At 42.4% G+C, this 20510-nt stretch overlaps 1 protein-coding gene across 6 annotated transcripts in view; it reads left to right on the forward strand.

The window, feature by feature from the left end:
• Positions 1 to 20510, forward strand: part of plxna4 (plexin A4) — an 804472-nt gene that overhangs the window by 336075 nt on the left and 447887 nt on the right. For all 6 annotated transcript variants that reach the window (XM_063073049.1, XM_063073048.1, XM_063073050.1 and 3 more), the window contains one exon: positions 7478 to 7609. In XM_063073049.1, coding sequence (XP_062929119.1) covers positions 7478 to 7609 — 132 coding nt within the window. The remainder of the gene's footprint in view (positions 1 to 7477; positions 7610 to 20510) is intronic.

Here is a 20510-nt window from a genome sequence, read left to right on the forward strand (position 1 = left end):
ACGCTGTCTCTTTATTCATTCCCAAAGACGCTGCCTGAGTTCCTCCAGCATTTTGTGTGTGCTGCTCTTAAACTGTAAGAGCTTCTGTGCTTTTTTAAATATGTACATACATTGAGATCAACTACCTGGATGTAAACATCTAACATTATGGAGCAATATTAGTTTTCCACAATAAAACACTGCATTTTGAGCATTTAGATATGTTTATAGAGTCATAGAAAAGTATAGCATAGAAACAGGCCCTTCAGTCCATCTAGTCCATACCAAAACCGTTTTAATCCTCTTACTCTCATCGACCTTAGCCCTCCAGACCCCTACTATCCATGTATCTATCCCAACTTCGCTTAAACATTGAAATTGAACTTGCATCCACCACGTGCACGGCCAGCTTATCCCACACTCTCACAACCCTCCCTCTCAGTGAAGAAGTTTCCCCTCATATTTCTCTTAAACTGCTCACCTTTCACCCTTAACCAATGACCTCTGGTTGTAGTCCTACCCAACCTCAGAGAAAAAAGCCTGCTTGCATTTACCCTATCTATATCCCTGATAATTATGTATCCCTCTTGTATATCAAATCGCCTCACAATCTATGGAGAAAACAGCTAAAAATTCTCCGGTCTTTTCATGCATTCTGTACATTATATTGTGTCAAATCTGAGATTAAGTACTTAATCATTTGTCCTCCAAAAGAAGATTAATAATTATTTCTAAACACCTCCACTTTTCTTCAGCTGTATCTTATTGCAAGATCTAATAGTCGATATTAAGTTGCCAGAGTATCCATTTTTGTATTATTCTGTAAATCGAACCGAAGAAATATAGTGTTGTGTTATTCCCAGATTTCAGTAATGTAATAAAATAATGGAGAATCCCACAATTATTGTTTACTCAACCAACACACACAAAAAATGCTGGTGAATGCAGCAGGTCAGGCAGAATCTCTAGGAAGAGGTACAGTCAACGTTTTGGGCCGGGACTCTTCGTCAGGACTAACTGAAGGAAGAGTTAGTAAGAGATTTGAAAGTGGGGGGGGGGGGGGAGATCCGAAATGATAGGAGAAGACAGGAGGGGGAGGGATAGAGCCAAGAGCTGGAGAAGGGGAAGGATCATGGGACGGGAAGCCTGGGGAGAAGGGGAGCTTGGACAATGGAGAGCAGGCAAGGAGTTATAGTGAGAGAGACAGAGGGAGAAAAAAGGGAGAGAGTAAAAAAGTGGGAAAAAATAAAAAAATGTATAAAATAAATAAGGGATGGGGTGTGAAGGGGAGGAGGGTCATTAACGGAAGTTAGAGAAGTCAATGTTCATGCCATCAGGTTGGAGGCTACCCAGACGGAATATAAGGTGTTGTTCCTCCAACCTGAGTGTGGCTTCATCTTGACGGTAGAGGAGGCCGTGGATAGACATATCAGAATGGGAATGGGACATGGAACTAAAATGTGTGGCCACTGGGAGATCCTGCTTTCTCTGGTGGAACAGAGTGTAGCTGTTCAGTGAAGCGGTCTCCCAGCCTGTGTCGGGTATCGCTAATATATAGAAGGCCACATCGGGATTACCGAACACAGTATATCACCCCAACCGACTCACAGGTGAAGTGTTGCCTCACCTGGAAGGACTGTCTGGGGCCCTGAATGGTGGTAAGGGAGGAAGTGTAAGGGCATGTGTAGCACTTGTTCTGCTTACAAGGATAAGTGCCGGGAGGGAGATCGGTGGGAAGGGATGGGGGGGGGGGACGAATGGACAAGGGAGTCGCGTAGGGAGCGATCCCTGCGGAAAGCAGAAAGAGGTGGGGAGGGAAAGATGTGCTTGGTGGTGGGATCCTGTTGGAGGTGGCGGAAGTTACGGAGAATTATATGTTGGACCCGGAGGCTGGTGGGGTGATAGGTTAGGACAAAGGAAACCCTATTCCTAGTGGGGTGGCGGGAGGATGGGGTGAGAGCAGATGTACGTGAAATGGGAGAGATGCGTTTGGCAGCAGAGTTGATGGTGGAGGAAGGGAAGCCTCTTTCTTTAAAAAGGGAGGACATCTCCCTCGTCCTGGAATGAAAAGCCTCATCCTGAGAGCAGATGCGGCGGAGACGGAGGAATTCGAGAAGGGGATGGCATTTTTGCAAGAGACAGGGTGGGAAGAGGAATAGTTCAGGTAGCTGTGAGAGTCCATAGACTTATACTTCTGTTTTCTTCATGATATTTTGTAATCTAGAATGTTCAGCTTCCAGACTTCCCTCACCTTAAGATAAATTTGCATCGGCGCTGTTCCAGAATTATGATGTCAAGGTGTCTTCCACAGACATTTACTCAGAGTAGTTTGCTCATTAGATTTACTGGCCTCCTACAGCACGCAGGAGCAGAAGAGATTCAGCTATAAAAATGTATCACTGCGTACAGTGAATTTCCAGTTAATCGAGACACATTGGGACCAGTATACTTTAGCCCAAATAAGTGGTTGTTCCAGTTAGCTGAAGTTCCATGGAAATAGTTAAAAGGCAAACTATCATTAACTGAGTTTTATTGATAGTTTGTTCTGTATTTCATTTAAATTGTGCATTTAAATGAAGTACAGATCAAAATAGAACACTACCAATACTACTACAGTACTAGAAAACCGTGTTAATATCTAATAGTTATCGACGGAGGAATTCATCAAGTATACGCTGCTATGCTTTTGATTGACTGTAAATAAACAAAATCAGTGCAGCCAGCTAGTGCAGATAATGGACTGCCTTCATTGCCTTCGTGCTTAAAGTCAAAATAAAAAAAAACAAAGATTCAAAGTACTGTACATTTATTATCAAAGTATGTATGTAATATGCAACCCTGAGATCTATCTTTTCACCTGCAGCCATGAAACAAAGAAAACCATGGAACCTGTTCAAAGAACTCCCCCCACCACCACCACCAGCACAACGTGTGCAAAAAAAACAGATTATGCAGATTACAAAAAAACAGTGAGAAGCACGAAATTTCAAATGCCATCGAAGTCATCAAAAGAGTCTAGGCTTATTCAGATCAGCCCAGTTCAGTTCAATCTAGCGCAGGCCGCCCTGTTCAGAATTGCACAAAATAACAACTAAAAAAGGAGTAACCAGAAACCAGAAGCACATCATAACATGAACTACGGAATCCATCTCCACAAAATCATCAAACTTCACTGTTTTTTGAATTGGCATCTGTTGGCCCAAATGGATAACATAAAACAAGCTCACGCAAAAGGTGCTTTTTAAAAACTGTTCGCTCCATAGTGTCTAATGGCCACACAACTCCATGCAACTAACACTAGTTAGAAATTATTCAGCAACAGTCTTTTATTAAGTGGCAGAGTGTCCCACATAAGCAAAGGGAATCCTGGCTATTTTCTTGATTAGTTTTTGTTCTCTAAGAGTTGTCCCAAGTGAGTGGCTGTGTGGATTAACTGATAGCCCGATTAACTGGAACCCACTGTATTGGCAACAAACTAAGAGTTGGTAGAAAGTATCCAAGTATAGAAGGGGCAAAAGGAAGGGGAAAACGGGGCACCAAAAGGATCTGAATCAAACAAGAAAATGTAAAGCGTGTGAGATGATGACAAAGGAGGCTTGGGGGAAACCAGAATGCTTTATGACATGACCTTCTTGTCTGTGTTTGACTTGCAATCCAATCCATATCTTAATAGCTGGACTGCTTTAGAATTAGGGTAGGGCAAGAGTAGGGCTGACATTAGGGGTAATGCAGGGATGACATTAGGTATACTTATTTGAGTGAAGGACTGAAAAAGGTTGGTCAGATTACCGTGAGTTATTACTGACCCTCAAGCAGCAGAAAAGATATTGATGGACATTATGGGGGTATGTCAGTCAGAGGTTTTGTCATACAGATGGTGGCGGGTGCATGGAACACCCTGCTTCTGGGGTGGTGGTAGAGACAGATACATTAGAAGCAAACGAGAAACTCTTAGATAGGCACATGGATGACAGAAAAATGGAGAGTTATGTCAGTAGTCAGTGCTAGATTGATCTTAGAGCTCATGGTCTGAAGAGCCTATACTGTACTCTTAACTTTCTACATTCTATAATCAAACACACACAGTCAATTAACATGGCAATCTCCTATGACAATGAAAAGTAAGATTTTTAATAATATTTCTTGGTGGGTAAATAATGAGTTAAACCTTGTGGAACCTTCTTGTTTTTCTCTGAAGAATTCAGTGGAATCATCTGTACCCACATGTGAGGCAGATTTAAGGCCTTGGCCTAAGATTGTATTTAAAATAGCACTCACACCATCTCCTCAGCACTGTACTAAAGTTCCAACCTAGAATGTGGGTCCAAGCCACCAGTGTGAAATGTGAACCCCTCTTCTTCTGACCCATCAATCATGATTCGCTCAGTTTGGTTGTAAAGCTAGAATTTATCTAAATTACTGCCCGTTTAGGGTAGCAATGAGGGTCCTTCACCTCTGTCTGTATAGAAGGATTCTTCATTGATATTTCCTAACAATTGTTTTTCGACCAGTCAGGGTTGTTAGCCCTGAGCTGAACCAACTGGTGGACCACTCTTAGTCTAGCCTCTTACCCTCTGATCTGTTTGGCATGGGTGACCCTACCAAGAGCCAAAGTTTAAAGTCCTGGCTCCATCCAACATAGCTCTCAGGGACATTGAGGCACGCAAACCTCCAAACTACATCAAGATGGTGGTCCTCTTGGTGGTGGACTTATCTGAAGTCACCAAAATGGAAATAATTCATTAGGACCTTGGCAACGTTTTGGCACATTGGGATTTCATGTGTTGGATTGGAATTGGAAGGTTCTGTTCCACTGGGATTTTGCATAAAGAATGTGAATGGAAAAGGAGTTAGTCCATTGGAATTCCATCTAATGGGAATAAATGGGGAAAGTGTGGACCTTTGAGATTGCTTTTAATGGGAATGAGTGGGAAACAGTGGTCCATGGAGAATTTTATACTGGGTTTAAGTGGGAAGTGTGTTTGAAAAGATTATATTCTGTTATGTAAGTGAAATGAGAATGGGTTGGTCAACTGGGATTTTAAAGATATGGATTGACATTAGATTTTCTGACCTTTGTTTCAGGGTTTTTCATTTCATAATAATCTGGATTGATTTAGTGTTCACTGTGAACAACATCACGAGAGTAATTAAACAATTTTCCAAGGAGAGTAAAGATCTTGTTTGTCTTTAACCTCTTGAGGTGCCCAGAGAATCATCAGTGCTTTGCAAGCGTACAAAACATCAGTCAAATCTGCTAGCCAGTGTGCACAGCAAGATCCCACAACACAGTGCCAATCTGGTTACGGTCTTGGTTAAGGGCAAACACCAACCAAGCCAGGAAGAAAATGAAGAAAGTGAAAACCACCTCTTGGAGAGAAACGGGTATTTCACACATGCGTGTGTTTACAAACCACTATGTTCTCAGTCAATCAACTGTAACTCCTGTCCTCAGTCTGCAGCATATGACATTTAGAAGATTGTGATCACAGTAGGATGTACGCCAGTAAATGAAATACGTGCCAAGTGCTATTGGTAACTGATTCATTTTAATTCTCACCTCTCAGTAGGGGAACAGTCGCAGACCTGGGGAAGAGTGGTATGGAACATTGCAATTTCCTGCGTCGTTAATTACCTGGTGTTCAGTTAAACACGTTAGATTGTGAGACATTTCATTTTCTTTTTAAATGCACAAATGTGCCCCTGTTGGTACCTAACTGCTGTCATTAATGGGAACAATATCCCTGCAAATATAATCATCATCGATTACATAACTCAAATAAATGGTTTGTATCTTGTATTGAGTGATGGGAACATTACCTAGGGTGGGAGAGATCACCTGAGTAGTTGTCACACTCCAAAATGAAAATATTTTAGATGCTAGAAATCTGAAACAAAAATAGTAAGTGCTAGAAGTACCCAGCAGGCCGTTCAGCAGCTGTGAAGAGAGAAATAAGAGTTAAAGTCTGAGGTAGATGAAATTTCATTAGAGCTGAGAAAGGTGTGAAATATATTCAGTTGTAAAGGAAGTTGGAAGTGGTAGAAGAAATGAAAGGGAAGATCTATAGCAGATTATTGACCAGGAACAGATTATATGAAGACATGATGGTTGCAGCTAAAACATTATGGTAAAGATCAGGGAATAACAAAAGGTTATTTCTAGAGAGGAAAGGAGTTACTGGATGCTGAAAATGTGTGATGCCAGACAGGAATTACCTGAAATTCCTGAGTTCAGTGTTGAGCTTTGAAGGCTGTAAGGCGTCTAAGCAGAAGGTGACGTGCCATTTCTCAAACTTCATTAGAACATTGCAGGAAGTTAAAGACCGAGGTGGCGTGCCATGTTGGCGTGGGAATACGTGGCAACACACGTGGGCTGCCCCAGCACACATTCGGGTATGTTGGTTGTTAACGCAATGCAAATTTGAATCTTGAATAGTGACAGATTGGATAGAGAATTAAGAGAGCAGACAATGAGAACTCATGGCCCTGCAGAACTCCAAGTGGCTGACCATTGTGTATTCTGTTTCCTCAATGGAAGGGAGTCGTTTTCTTCATATTTATAGGGTGATAGAGTTATATGGTATAGAAACAGATCCTTTAGCCTCACTAGTCCAAAAGTGCTTACCTGAGATTTTCCCATTTTCCTGCGTTTGGTACATATCCCTCTAAATCTTTCCTATCCATATATACCTGTCCAAAGGTCTTTAAAACATTGTCATTACACCCGCTTCTTCCACTTAAGCTATCTGTTCACAACAATGTTCCGCTACCTTTTGAAGAGTATTCTCTGTTCATTACGTAAGGAACGTAACAGCCAATCCGTGCACAAAATGCACAACAATGTCCCACAAATGGCAGTTGATAACAGTTGGAGAGTCTATCATTAAGTAATGTAATGGATGCATACATATGAGTTAAGATATTAGGGAGAGCTCTTCTAGTTTACTGTGAAGTGGTGCCAATGATATTTAAGTCTGCCTGAGAAAATATTTTGGCCCTTTATTTACCGTCTTTTGTGAAATCTGATATTTATGATTATGTACACCACCTTGATTCCTCATTGGACTATAAATCTTGAGTTTTGTGTTGAAGCATCCTCAGTGACATTTGAATCCACAATCTTATTAGTTACTGTTGCCATTGTATGGGGTCTGAAACTGTAAAATTGCTCCTTTATTTACTAATCTAAAAGGTAAATACGTCTGTACATGAGCATGCAATATTTCCGTTTACTTTGTTCAAACCGTTCTCACATTAAGCAAAACACTTATGTGAGTGAACAGAATGCGAGGATCCAACACACTGGCACTAGTTTCAATTGTTTATTTTTGGAGAGGAAAGGAGGAGATTGTGAATTATTAAAAAAACACAACAGAGAGTCCTCCAGCGACTACATGAATTATTAGTGAGTGCAAACTTGAGGAAGTCTGATAGACTTTTCTAAAAATTGATCAACATATCTGAAAGTGATCTTGCTCTCTCTTTCTGTTCTGCACAGATTCGAGTGGATGGGCCTTCCCATGGTGCCTTGCAGTATGAGACCATTCAAGTTGTGCAGAGTGGTGCTATTCTGCGTGACATGGCTTTGTCTGTGGACCAACAGTACCTCTACATTATGTCAGAGAAGCAGGTAAGACCAGGCAATGTCTTCTGGCTGATTACATTACATGGCTGTATTGTTATAAAGATGGAAATTTCAGCTGGCAAAAATTGGAAAATGGAGAGTGGCATCAGCCTCAAACAACTGATTTTGTTGGTGATAATTATTGACATTCTATGTTGTTCTGCCGAGAACTGTGGGCGGGCTAGATTGGCGAATGTGAGACGACTCTTGTGGACTGCTCCCAGCACACCATTGGGTGCATTGGTTGTTAACACAAACGATGTATTTCACTGTATGTTTCAATCCACATGTGCTTAATAAATTTGAATCTTGAACCTTGATGAGTTGAGAAGAGAGCAAAAGAATGGAGTAGGATGTTGTGTAAGAGATTAAAGGCAGGACGTGTAGAGGACAAAAAATGTCAGATGTTTGAAATGTGGAAAACTCATTGGCTGAGCTTTCTCCAGCCACCCTCTCCCTACCCCTGTATGTGAGGTCAGATCTGTGACCATCTGTTTCCTAGTTATGCTGTGTTACTGCTGTGCCACACGCACTGCGACTGTATATTTTCTTTTTATAAAGATGCTGTAAACACAACATTTTCTGCAGATGCTGGGAATCCAGAATAATAGTTACTCTAAAAAGATTCCATATACTTTTGGGTAAGCCTGGGAAAAGTTCAAAGTTCAAAGTACATTTATTATCAAAGTATGTATAAATTATACAACCTTGAGATTTGTCTACTTAAAGGCAGCCAAAATGCAAGAAACCCAAAAGAACCCAGTTAAAAAATAGAAAGACCAAAACCCAATGCTCAGAGAAAGAGAGAAAAAACACAAATCATACCAACAATCATCAGTAAGCATCAGCATTCTGTACCAAATTAAGTCCATAAACCCGTATCCCGGGGTAGGCCCAAACCTCAGTCTCAGTTCATCATAGAGCGAGCAAATCGCCATGAAGTTCACAGACACGAAGCGCGTAGGAGCCAGAGCAGTCCTATAGACTCAGTGCCATGGAGAGTGGGGTGAACATCGTGGGAGAGCAAACGAGCAAGCAAAATCGACCAGACCCTCGCAACTGTTATATGTTGTAACTCGGTTACCTGTCTGGACACACCCCTCTACTGACTGCCCCTGTGGCTCTTCCCACAGATTCCTGTATAAAGGTGTTCGCCTTGCCCCTCCCCCTCAGTCTGGGGGCAGACACTCACTGTGGAGGTCGTATTGTACAGCGAATAAAAGCCTTGCAGTATTTTACCAAACCTCAGTCTTTTGGAGTAATTGAAGGTGCTTCAGCACCCCGGTCCCAACAGGCTACCTTTCCAGTCTAGCTGGGCTGGTGTTTAAATCATCCAAACACATCTGATTGTGTCTCGCATTAGGACCTGAGCCCTGGTGCAGTGATATGCTCCGGGCCTACACCTTGCCACCTAGCCTGAAGCCATTCTTGACCTCTCCAAATCAACCCTGCACTTAAATCAATCGAACCTTGCACCCAGGTTGGGTGGACCAGTGTCAAAACTCCTCTCCGATTCACTCACTCCGACTGCATCCCAGCTGCGAAACAGTCTCGAATACATTCCATTCTGACTTGGCAACGTACCAGCACAGTTCACCCTTCGAGTCAGCTTCGTCTTTGCTGGCCTCTTCATTGTTTATAGTGATAGTCTGCCACAATTTACCTCAGAAAAGGTGTTAGTAATCATATTTTAGTTGTATTTCTTGCCTTTTGAATTTGCAGTAAGCAGTTGACCAATTTCAGTAGTGCCGTCTTAAACTGGAACTTGAGTATGACAATTAATAAAGCAGCCATTATTTTCATATTGCGCAAAGAGTTGGCATAACTAATCACAAAGTTAAAGACTAGATCAACCCACATTCTCACTTTACATCCATTGTTTGGCTTCACAAATGGGATGTCCTGATTTCCCCGTACTTTGTGCACCTGTGTCCAGTGTGAGCTGAACACACTGATCAGAAGAAATGTTATAACTCAGGACAGGGTAAGAAAGCAGCTAGGAGTCTATCTGGTAGCTGCTAGATGCAGTCAGAGCTGTCACACTGAATGCTGTTGCATTGTCAAGTGCAGTATGGCCTTTTCTCTGACACGTCAACACTGACATCCAACACTCTTGTCGTGCCTGTAGGAATTACCAGCTGGCTCTCCTTAGAGCTGGTGACAAGGGCAGTGATTAATCCCTTCCAAATAGGCCCAGAATTTCAGGTCACTTTTAATGCCACTTCAACCAAGTCACCTTTGCTATGGCTCTTAGCTTTGATGACACACTGAAAAGCTGACGTGGTACTGTGTTGTCAGCCTGTGGCGGTTATGTATCTTGGAAGCATAAAACAGAATAAGTCAGTAACGCTCAGTGTGTGTGGAAAAGGACAGGTAGTGAATGAAGCCTGGCGATTCTCCACTGTGCCAAGGATGACCTGCTCCCACTTCTGAGGTGGCTGATGTGGATTTTGCAGAAAGTGCTTGATAGCTGGGTTAAGAATGTGGTTTTGGGGGAGATGAGCTCCTAATTAACTGGGTTAGATATGCTCCTCACTTGCTTCATACTGGGCTTTACCATGCTTCCAACAACTGGACTTGGAGTGATTATTGACATGAGTAGTTCATGAACCGCATTGATAATTTCACTCACTCAACACTGAACTGATTCCACAACCTATGACTTACTTTGGAGAACTCTACAACTCATATTCTCAAAATGAATTTTTCTATCTATCTTCCTATTTATTTATTTTTCTTTTTGTATTTGCAGTTTGTCATCTTTTGCGCATTGGTGTTTGCCCATCTCTGTGTGCAGTTTTTCATCGATTTCATTGCGTTTCTTTGTACCAACTGTGAATGCCCACAAGAAATTGAGTCTCAGGGTACCATATGGTGGCATATATGTACTTTGATAACACACTTACTTTGAACTGTGAAATTCTAAATGCCCCCTCTGCAGTTTAAGTGATCATTACCAGGTGGACAGAGGAAAAGATTCAAAGATGTTTTTTCTGGCCTCCTTTGGGGGGAAGAAAAGAGTACCATTCCCATGGAGTGTCTGGAACCCCTGCCCCAGTGAGCACTCAAAGTGGAGAAGGGGAATTCTGAATGGCATTGAGAACCTCACATTTATTTCTTGGGAACACACAGAGGCTCAGTGCAAATAGTAGAAGCAATGCATTGTCTCCCAAGGTGCCCAGCCTCTGCTGTATAGAGCCCATCCAGGCCCAGTCTCTGATTCCACACTGGCCTTGCCAGCATCTCTGAATCCACAGAAGCTGAGTGGAAGCAAGTTACCCCCAGATATTTATTTATTTTTTATTTTTATTTAGAGATAGAGTGTGGAATAGGCCCTTCCGGCTATTGTGCCGTAATGCTAACAACCCACGATTTAACCCTCGCCTAATCACAGGACAATTTACAGTGACTAATTAACCTACTAACTGTTCCCCCTTTGGACTGTGGGAGGAAACCGGAGCACCCGGAGGAGAGCCACACATCACGCAGGGAGAACGCACAAACTCCTTCCAGAGGATGCCGGGTTTGAACTCCAAACTCTGACGCCCCAAGCTGTTAAAGCGTCACGCTAACCGCAAAGCTACCGTGGCGCCCAACGTTATGCCTGGTGTAGCTGAAAAGAAAATGCTTTGATGCTACGCAGAAACCGCCCAGACTAACTGTACTGGAGAAAAATAACATCACAAAAATATTGCCATCCAGTGGAAGAGATAGCACTCTGTATTGGAGTTGGAATTTGATCTGGGAAATCTCAATAAATCCGATTGCCACTATTTTTGTGATTTTAAAGACAGGCCAAACTTCAGCTTCTTAACAGATTAACTTGATTTAAAAATTGTCCATGATAGATTGGGCTAGATTTCTGCAGACGAGTGAGGAACTAAAAGAGACTAGCTTTGCCTCCTATTTTGGGTGGCTTTGACTGAGTGTAGACTACGTAAGAATAAACCCAAAGGATACCCGGTGTGTTCTGCATCTGTGGAGAATGAAACGCTTTGCGTTGTAAGGTGGTGACCTTTTGTCTGAAGCTGCAAATGTGCAGGCCATTTTCCAGTGATGGAGTATATGAAAATGCTGAGTTTTGTTTTGCACTGGAGACAATGAAAACAAGGCTCTATTTTGACAACTCGGAGATATGCTCGCGTCGTGAGGTTTGACTTTTCCTGCATGTGATCAATCAAAGCCTGGAATAAAATGCCGTGACATTTCCCGATTTTGGTTTTATTGTGTCTTCACAAACTGTACTGAATGTCATCCATCTGGGAGCTTGTTACGTTAAAGAACATGCCAGGCAGTGTAAGTGTGTTGCTTTCATCGTACAGTGTTGTCATGTTTCCTAGTAGCCACTCTCCCATCGATTATTAAAGGAAGAACAATTGTTTTGTTGCCATTTTAAATCAAGTGTTAACTCAGCAAGATCTCCAACCTGCCTGCTGGCATGCCAGCTCCACCTGTCAAATTAACCCCACCCTGAGCGTTTGAGTTAAACTGACCACATAATTGACACAATCTCCACAGTCAAGAAAGCTCACCAACACCTCTACTTTCTGGCAGGCTGGAGAGAGCTAGAGAAGGCATACCATTACTCACAACCTCCTACAGATGTGCTGTTAAGAACATCCTAACATGCTGCATCACTGTGTGGTACAGAAACTGCACTGCGGATTTAATTTTGTGGACCAACCATTGCTCAGAGCAGGAAATTTTTACACGGCCTGAAAACTACACAACACTTTAAATATTTTTTTTAATATGCATACTATGAATATTTAGAATGGAAATTGAAAATTCACATAATTTTGAGGTACAGAAGCACGAGGGCACACACTCAGCAATTCAGGAACAGCTTCTTTCCCTCTGCCATGCAATTTCTGAATGGACATTAAATCCATGAATGGTACCTCACTACTTTTTTATTTTTATTTTTGCTCTGCTTATTTAACTATTTAATATGTATATCCTTACTGTATCTCACAGTTTTTTCCCTGTTATTATGTATTGCATTGTACTGCTGCCGCAAAGACAACACAGTTCACGACATGTGCCAGTGATATTAAACCTGATTCTGATTCTGATTCAGATAATTGAAGGGTACAATGAAATAAAGAACAACAAAGAAAATCTTTCACGTTTGGTAAACTTTCTCTTGTCTGTCTCCCACTCCCATCAGGGAAGAGGCAGCACAGCGTCCACGCCAGGCCCACAAAGCTGAAAAAGAGTAAGGCTGATCAACACCTGCACCCACTGTCCCACCCCACCACCACTACTTTATCATTTTCTGTCAGAGTCATGAGACGCCTGCCACCTTATGCACAGACACTCCTGTGCTGAGCATCACCTTATGGGCATGCAATATATACAAATGTATTTGCGTTATTTAAAAAAAATTATTGCATTTTTTATCTTGTATTTTTTTGTGCTGCATCAGATCTGGAGCAACAATTATTTCATTCTCCTTTACACCTGTGTACTGGAAATGATATTAAACAATCCTGAACCTTGATTCTGATTGTAACTGCTCTTTAGCACAGACAGTTCACTATCCTCTGCACTTCGAAAGGTTTATACTTTACATTTCCATATTACTATTAAAAATGTCTGAGTGGACAAATATTCTGACCCATTCAATCTAATTGCCACAAGCATCAACCTGAAAGGAAGTTTGGCATAAGATCTCACATGTTAGGGTATCAGTTTGTGTTGCTCTGTATCAATGAAGTAAACCTGACTCTTTCACTGTAAATTTAGAAACAGACTATAAGTGGAACATTTGGATGATCTAATGATGATTAAGATATATCTTCCATCTGGATGCAAAACTAATTTGGTCAGTGCTTATAGACAATGTATTTATAATAAAGGCAGACAAGAAAAAGTTAACACAAAGTTAAAGATTTTCCTGTTGTACTGTATTTCATTATACCCTTCAATTAATAAATAAAACCAAAACGATGTGATTTTTCAGTCTTCATTCTAAATATTCATAGTGATATTACAAAAAAAAACATTTAACGACTGTGCAGTTTTCAGGCCGTGTAAAAATTTCCTGCTTAGAGCAATGGTTGGTCCATGTAGCTATACAAAAGAACAGAGGGAACGTTGCTCCTGTACCTCCTTTCTGATGGCAGCAGCAAGAAGAGAGCATAGCCTGGATGGTGGGGTTCCTTGTGAATTGCCTGCAAAACGTCGCCATGTATCACCAGTGCCACCTTGGTTTTACTGATACGGTATATTCCAATCCTTTCTTAGCACTCAACCCACCATCAAAGATATAGACAAGGGGTGATTGATAAGTTCGTGGCCTAAGGTAGAAGGAGTCAATTTTAGAAAACCTAGCATATTTATTTTTCAACACAGGCCCCTCCTACATTTACACACTTAGTCCAGCAGTCGTGGAGCATACGGATCCCTTCTTTGTAGAAGTTAGTGTCTTGGACCTCCAGGAAGTGGTCCACAGCAGGAGTGATTGATAAGTTCGTGGCCCGAGGTAGAAGGAGATGAGTTATACAGCTCTCGTTACATGCACATGCAGTTCAACTCTTTGAGTGATTATGCAGAAAGTTTGAAGTTAATAACTCATCTCCTTCTACCGTAGGCCATGAACTTATCAATCACTCCTGCTGTGGACCGCGTTCTGGAGGTAAGCGGGGATTACAGGAAGAAGGTGGGAGAATGAGGTAGAAGAAAACAGATTTGATTGAAAGGCAAAGTAAACTCGTTGGGCCAAATGTCCTAATTCTGCTCCTGTGTCTTATGGTCTTCCTTGTGAAAGTGCACCTATTGTATGAGAAGGTACAAGGTTCCCTGATTCTGACTGAGATACTGCACGGACCAGGCCCTTCCGGCTCTTTAAGCTGTGCTGCCCAGCAACCCCCGATTTAACCCGCGCCTAATCACAGGACAATTTACAATGACTAATTAACCTACCCGTATGACTTTGGACTGTGGGAGGAAACCAGAGCACCTGGAGGAAACCCACGCATCACAGGGAGAACCCAGGTCACTGATACTGTAAAGCGTTGTGCTAACCATTATGCTACTATGCCTCCGATAATCCTTCTTAGCTGGTAGCAAATGCAGGTTTAAGAGGGAGAGAGTTGTGAAGTGGATCTTGAGGGTATATTGCAAATAGAGAGAGGATGCCAATTAAGTGTGTTGTCGGTGTTAAGTTGCTTGGGTGTTGCTAGAATGAAGATTGTTCTATAACACCCTGACCTGTACCTTGAGATGGTAGAAAAGCTTTGGGAATCCATAAGGTGAATCACTCTGCGGAACATTCAGTTTTAGCTTCTGATTGACTGATGCAGTATCAAATCCACTCCACAGAAAACCTGTAAAAGTGTTAAGAACCCCAAAGTGCTCTGAGGGTAGTTAGAAACAGTCAGGTCTCCAGCTTATTGCCACCTTCTAAGCCTTGCTGAACTGCACATGACCCAGTGCCTGAGCTATCACAGGAAGACTTTCTCCCTGACTTCAGCTCTAATTGACCAACCTCTCATCTAGAGACTTTCCCTCTTACTTCTAGGCACACTGCCCAGGGCAAACAACCTCTCAGCTTGTCAGACTCCTTCAGAATCTTGACTTTGAATGATAATAATCTCTCATTCATCTGAACTCTTTACACCTCCACACTTCCTCAGTTTTGTATTCTTCTAAGAAAAAAACAAGGCCTTTCCAACACCTACGCACATTAATTTACTGTGATCCACATACAAGGACCACCAACTCTCCAGTGTTTCACAGTTGTTACATTTTGATCGTACTCTGCTTTCCATTTTGCCTTTCCAAAGTAAAGAACCTCACTTTTACCCGCAGGCTCCAATGGCTACTTGCTTACCAACTAACTCCATTGCCCATTCCCAACCCTTCTTGTGTCCTCCCTGCTGCTTATTTGCCCACCTACCTATGAGTTGTCTGCAAGCTCAGGTACATTCCACTCAGCCTCTTCTTCTAAGTTGCCAAAGTAGACTGAAAACAGCCGAGACCCCAGCAATGATTTTTTCCATTATTGAGGTACAGTGTGGAGTAAGCCTTTGTGGCCTTCAAGTTAATGCCACTCGGCAACCCACCAATTTAACATTAGCCTAATCATGAGACAATTTACAATGACCAATTAATCTACCAATTGGTACGTCTTTGGACTGTGGGGGGAAACTGGAGCACTTGAAGGAAACGCTTGTGGTCACAGGGAGAACGTACAAACTGCTTACAGGTGGCGTCAGGAATTGTTGGCGCTGTAATAGCGTTACGCTAAACACTATGCTACCATGCCACGCCAAACCACTGAGAAGAGTTGAGGCCCTGACACTGAAGTTTGTGACTCCTCATTAGATATAGACTAGCAACCTGAAGTAAAGGAAGAGAGTGCACGAGTGTCACAGTAACTTTACAAGTGCGCAGATATACAAGTATACAAATATTAGAGGAGAAGTTAGCAAGAATAAAAAATAAGTTACCTCAAACAGTCTAACAGGAGAGGGTCATCACTTTCTCGGCTATAAGTTGACTGATTTCTTGAGCCTCACGGCCGAAGGTAAGAGTGATCTCATATAGCACTCTTTGGAGCAGTGCAGTTTTCTTAGTCTATTACTAAAAGTGCTCCTCTGTTCAGCCAAGGTGGCATGCAGAGGGTGAGAAACATTATCCAGAATTGCCAGGATTTTCTGTAGGGTCCTTTGTTGTACCACAGCCTCCGGTGTGTCCAGTTTGACTTTGAGAACAGAGCCAGCCTTTTTAATCAGTTATTGAGCCTGTTGGCATCACCCGTGTTGATGCCATTGCCCCACCGCATAGAAGATTGTACTGGCGACAACAGGCTGGTAGAACATGTGAAGGAGAGGCCTGCATACCCCAAAAGACCTCAGCCTTCTCAGGAAGTAGAGGTGACTCTGATCCTTCTTGTACACAGCCTCTATGTTGGTGTTCCACTCAAGTCTGTCATCCAGATGCACACCCAGGTACTTGTCCTCAGCACATCCACATCCTCACCATCAATAGTAACAGGGAAGCACTGCTTCCTGTGTGTGTGTGTGTGTGTGTGTGTGTGTGTGTGTGTGTGTGTGTGTGTGTGTATGTGTGTGTATGTGTGTGTGTGTGTGTGTGTGTGTGTTTGTGTTCATGGTCTTCTGCTGCTGTAGCCCATCCACTTCAAGGTTTGACATGCTGTGCATTCAGAGATGCTCTTCTGCACACCACTGTTGTAATGCCTGGTTATTTGAGTTTCTGTCACCTTCCTGTCTGGTTGAACGAGTGTGACAGCCTTACATCTGTGGTGGGAAAGCTGTTGGTAAAGATTCTTAGAGATAGGATCTATAGGCATTTAGAGAATCATGGTCTGATCAGGGACAGTCAGCATGGCTTTGTGAACAGCAGATCGTGTCTAACAAGCCTGATAGAGTTCTTTGAGGAGGTGACCAGGCATATAGATGAGGGTAGTGCAGTGGATGTGATCTATATGGATTTTAGTAAGGCATTTGACAAGGTTCCACACGGTAGGCTTATTCAGAAAGTTAGAAGGCATGGGATCCAGGGAAGTTTGGCCAGGTGGATTCAGAATTGGCTTGCCTGCAGAAGGCAGAGGGTGGTGGTGGAGGGAGTACATTCAGATTGGAGGATTGTGACTAGTGGTGTCCCACAAGGATCTGTTCTGGGACCTCTACTTTTCGTGATTTTTATTAACGACCTGGATGTGGGGGTAGAAGGGTGGGTAGGCAAGTTTGCAGACGACACAAAGGTTGGTGGTGTTGTAGATAGTGTAGAGGATTGGCAAAGGTTGCAGAGGGACATTGACAGGATGTAGAAGTGGGCTGAGAAGTGGCAGATGGAGTTCAACCCAGAGAAGTGTGAGGTGGTACACTTTGGAAGGACAAACTCCAAGGCAGAGTACAAAGTAAATGGCAGGATACTTGGTAGTGTGGAGGAGCAGAGGGATCTCGGGGTACATGTCCACAGGTCCCTGAAAGTTGCCTCACAGGTGGATAGGGTAGTTAAGAAAGCTTATGGGGTGTTAGCTTTCATAAGTCGAGGGATAGAGTTTTCTATAAAACTCTGGTTAGGCCACACTTGGAGTATTGTGTCCAGTTCTGGTCACCTCACTATAGGAAGGATGTGGAAGCATTGGAAAGGGTACAGAGGAGATTTACCAGGATGCTGCCTGGTTTAGAAAGTATGCATTATGATCAGAGATTAAGGGAGCTAGGGCTTTACTCTTTGGAGAGAAGGAGGATGAGAGGAGACATGATAGAGGTGTACAAGATAATAAGAGGAATAGATAGAGTGAATAGCCAGCGCCTCTTCCCCAGGGCACCCCTGCTCAATACAAGAGGACATGGCTTTAAGGTAAGGGGTGGGAAGTTCAAGGGGGATATTAGAGGAAGGTTTTTTACTCAGAGAGTGGTTGGTGCGTGGAATGCACTGCCTGAGTCAGTGGTGGAGGCAGATACACTAGTGAAGTTTAAGAGACTGCTAGACAGGTATATGGAGGAATCTAAGGTGGGGGCTTATATGGGAGGCAGGGTTTGAGGGTCGGCACAACATTGTGGGCCGAAGGGCCTGTACTGTGCTGTACTATTCTATGTTCTATGTTCTTTTCTGACATCTCTCATAAAGAAGGCGTTTTTGCCCAGAGAACTCCCACTCGTTTAGATGATTTTTTTTGTGTTTCACACACCATTCTTTGTAAATTCTAGAGACTGTTGTGCATGAAAATCACAGGAGATCAGTAGTTTCTGTGATACTCAAACCACTCCATCTGGCACCAACAATCATTCCATGGTCAAAGTCACTTAGGTCATATTTTGTCCCCATTCTGTTATTTGGGCTGAAGAACATTTGAACTTGACCATGTCTGCATGCTTTTATGCATTGAGTTGCTGCCACATCATTGGCTGGTTAGATATTTGCATTAATGAGCAGTTGTATAGGTGTACTTAATAAAGTGGCCATTGAATGTGTGAGTATGTGCCTGCGTATATATATAAAAAGGAATATTTAAGGTGACAAATTATTCTGCTTCTTGGAGAAGAATAAGAGGGATCTCCAAATGCCGTAAAAGGCTGTGGGAAATATGTCAACTTTGTGTTTGTAGTAACTACGGAAATGAAGTAGGTGCTGAAATATTGGTGGCCATTGTAAGTGCACTTATGTTCACAACCTTTCACTTTAAGGTTCCCTGTAACCATAGTGACACAAATTAATTACCAGAGACAGAATTTGTTGAAAGCAGGTTACCAGAGGTATGAAAGGTACAGAAACATGTTGAGTAATGGAATTATGAGGAATTTAACATGTTCTTGCAATCTGGTAGATTAACATGGTAACCAAAGAGAAAATGGTTTATGTTAAGTGGTATGTACACATATATTAGAATGATGTTTATTTTGATCAGTCAAAAATATTGAGGGTCTTTAAGTTGTCATTTCTTGAGCTGCCAAATATTCTTTGGAAATTAAGTGATGAGTTTGTAGGGTACATGAAGTGGTCACAAATTGGTCTTTCTGCACCAGTACATTGGAAGCAATAAAATGTGTTGAAATAAAACCATAAGACCACTCGGAATAGGAGCAGAGTGCTCCATTGAGTCTGCTTTGCCATTCAGTCGTGGCTGTTTTATTTTCCTTCTCAACCCCATTCTCCTGCCTTCTGTCCATAACCTTTGATACCTTAACTAATGAAGAACCTATCAACCTCTGCTTTAAATATACTCAATGACTTGACTTCCACAACTGACTTAGGTAATGAATTCCAAAACTCACCGCCCTCTGACCAAAGAAATCCCTTTTCGCCTCTGTTCTAAAGGGATGCCCCCTTCTGAGGCTGTGCCTCTGCTCCTCGACTACCCCACGATTGTAAACTTTCTCTGCATGTCCACTCTCTCTAGGCCGACCAGTATTTGGTAGGTTTCAGTAAGATCCCACCCTCTCATTTTTCTAAACTCTAGCGAGTACAGGTCCAGAGCCATCAGATACCTTGCATACTGTATGTTAACCCTTTCATTTCCAGAATCATTTTCATAAACCTCCACTGGGCTCTCTCCAATGCCAGCACATCCTGGGTAACCTCTTTGGCTGGGGCAGAAACTATTTTTGTCAACTATAGTTAGAGAATAGATCTAGGCAAGGCCTGTTGTGCTCTTTTCAGTATGTTCCAAAGCTCTTTACTGTGATTATCAAGGTGTGGACACGGTGCTGAAGTGGGAATTGTAGCAGCTTATATGAGAAGCATGTTCAACCAACGGTGATAGATAATGGCGAGACTTTCTGTTTGAGAGATGTTGACTAAGAAGTAAATACTAACCCAGAAGACTAGGGATAACTGCCCTGTATATCTGAGATGGTGCCATGGAATGAACACTCAGGGGCCACTTTATTAGGTGCACCTATACACCTGCTCATTAATGCAAATATCTAATCAGTTGTTGTTTAGACTAAACAATAGAATGGGATGCCTGGTGAACTAAGATCTGTAATCTAAGTGACATTGACCATGGAATGATTGTTGGTGCCAGAGAGGGTGGTTTGCATATCTCAGAAACTGCTGATCTCCTGGGATTTGCATGCACTACAATCTCTAGAGTTTACAGAGAATGGTGCAAAAAACAAAAAAAATCCAGTGAGTGGCAATTCTGTGGGCAAAAACACTGTGTTAATGAGAGAGGTCAAAGGAGAATGGTCAGACTGGTTCAAGCTGACAGAAAGGTGACGGTAACTCAAATAACCATGCGTTACACAGTGGTGTGCAGAAGATAATCTCTGAATACACAACATGTTGACTCTTGGCGTGGATGGGCTACAGCAGCAGAAGACCATGGACATACACTCAGTGGTTCAGGAGATACCTAATAAATTGGCCACTGAGTGTATTATGTCTCCGTGAAAGAGCAGGTGGGGCCTCATCTGAAAAACAAGAC

Source organism: Mobula hypostoma, chromosome 20 (assembly GCF_963921235.1).
Source record: "Mobula hypostoma chromosome 20, sMobHyp1.1, whole genome shotgun sequence".
NCBI classification, from domain to species: domain Eukaryota; kingdom Metazoa; phylum Chordata; class Chondrichthyes; order Myliobatiformes; family Myliobatidae; genus Mobula; species Mobula hypostoma.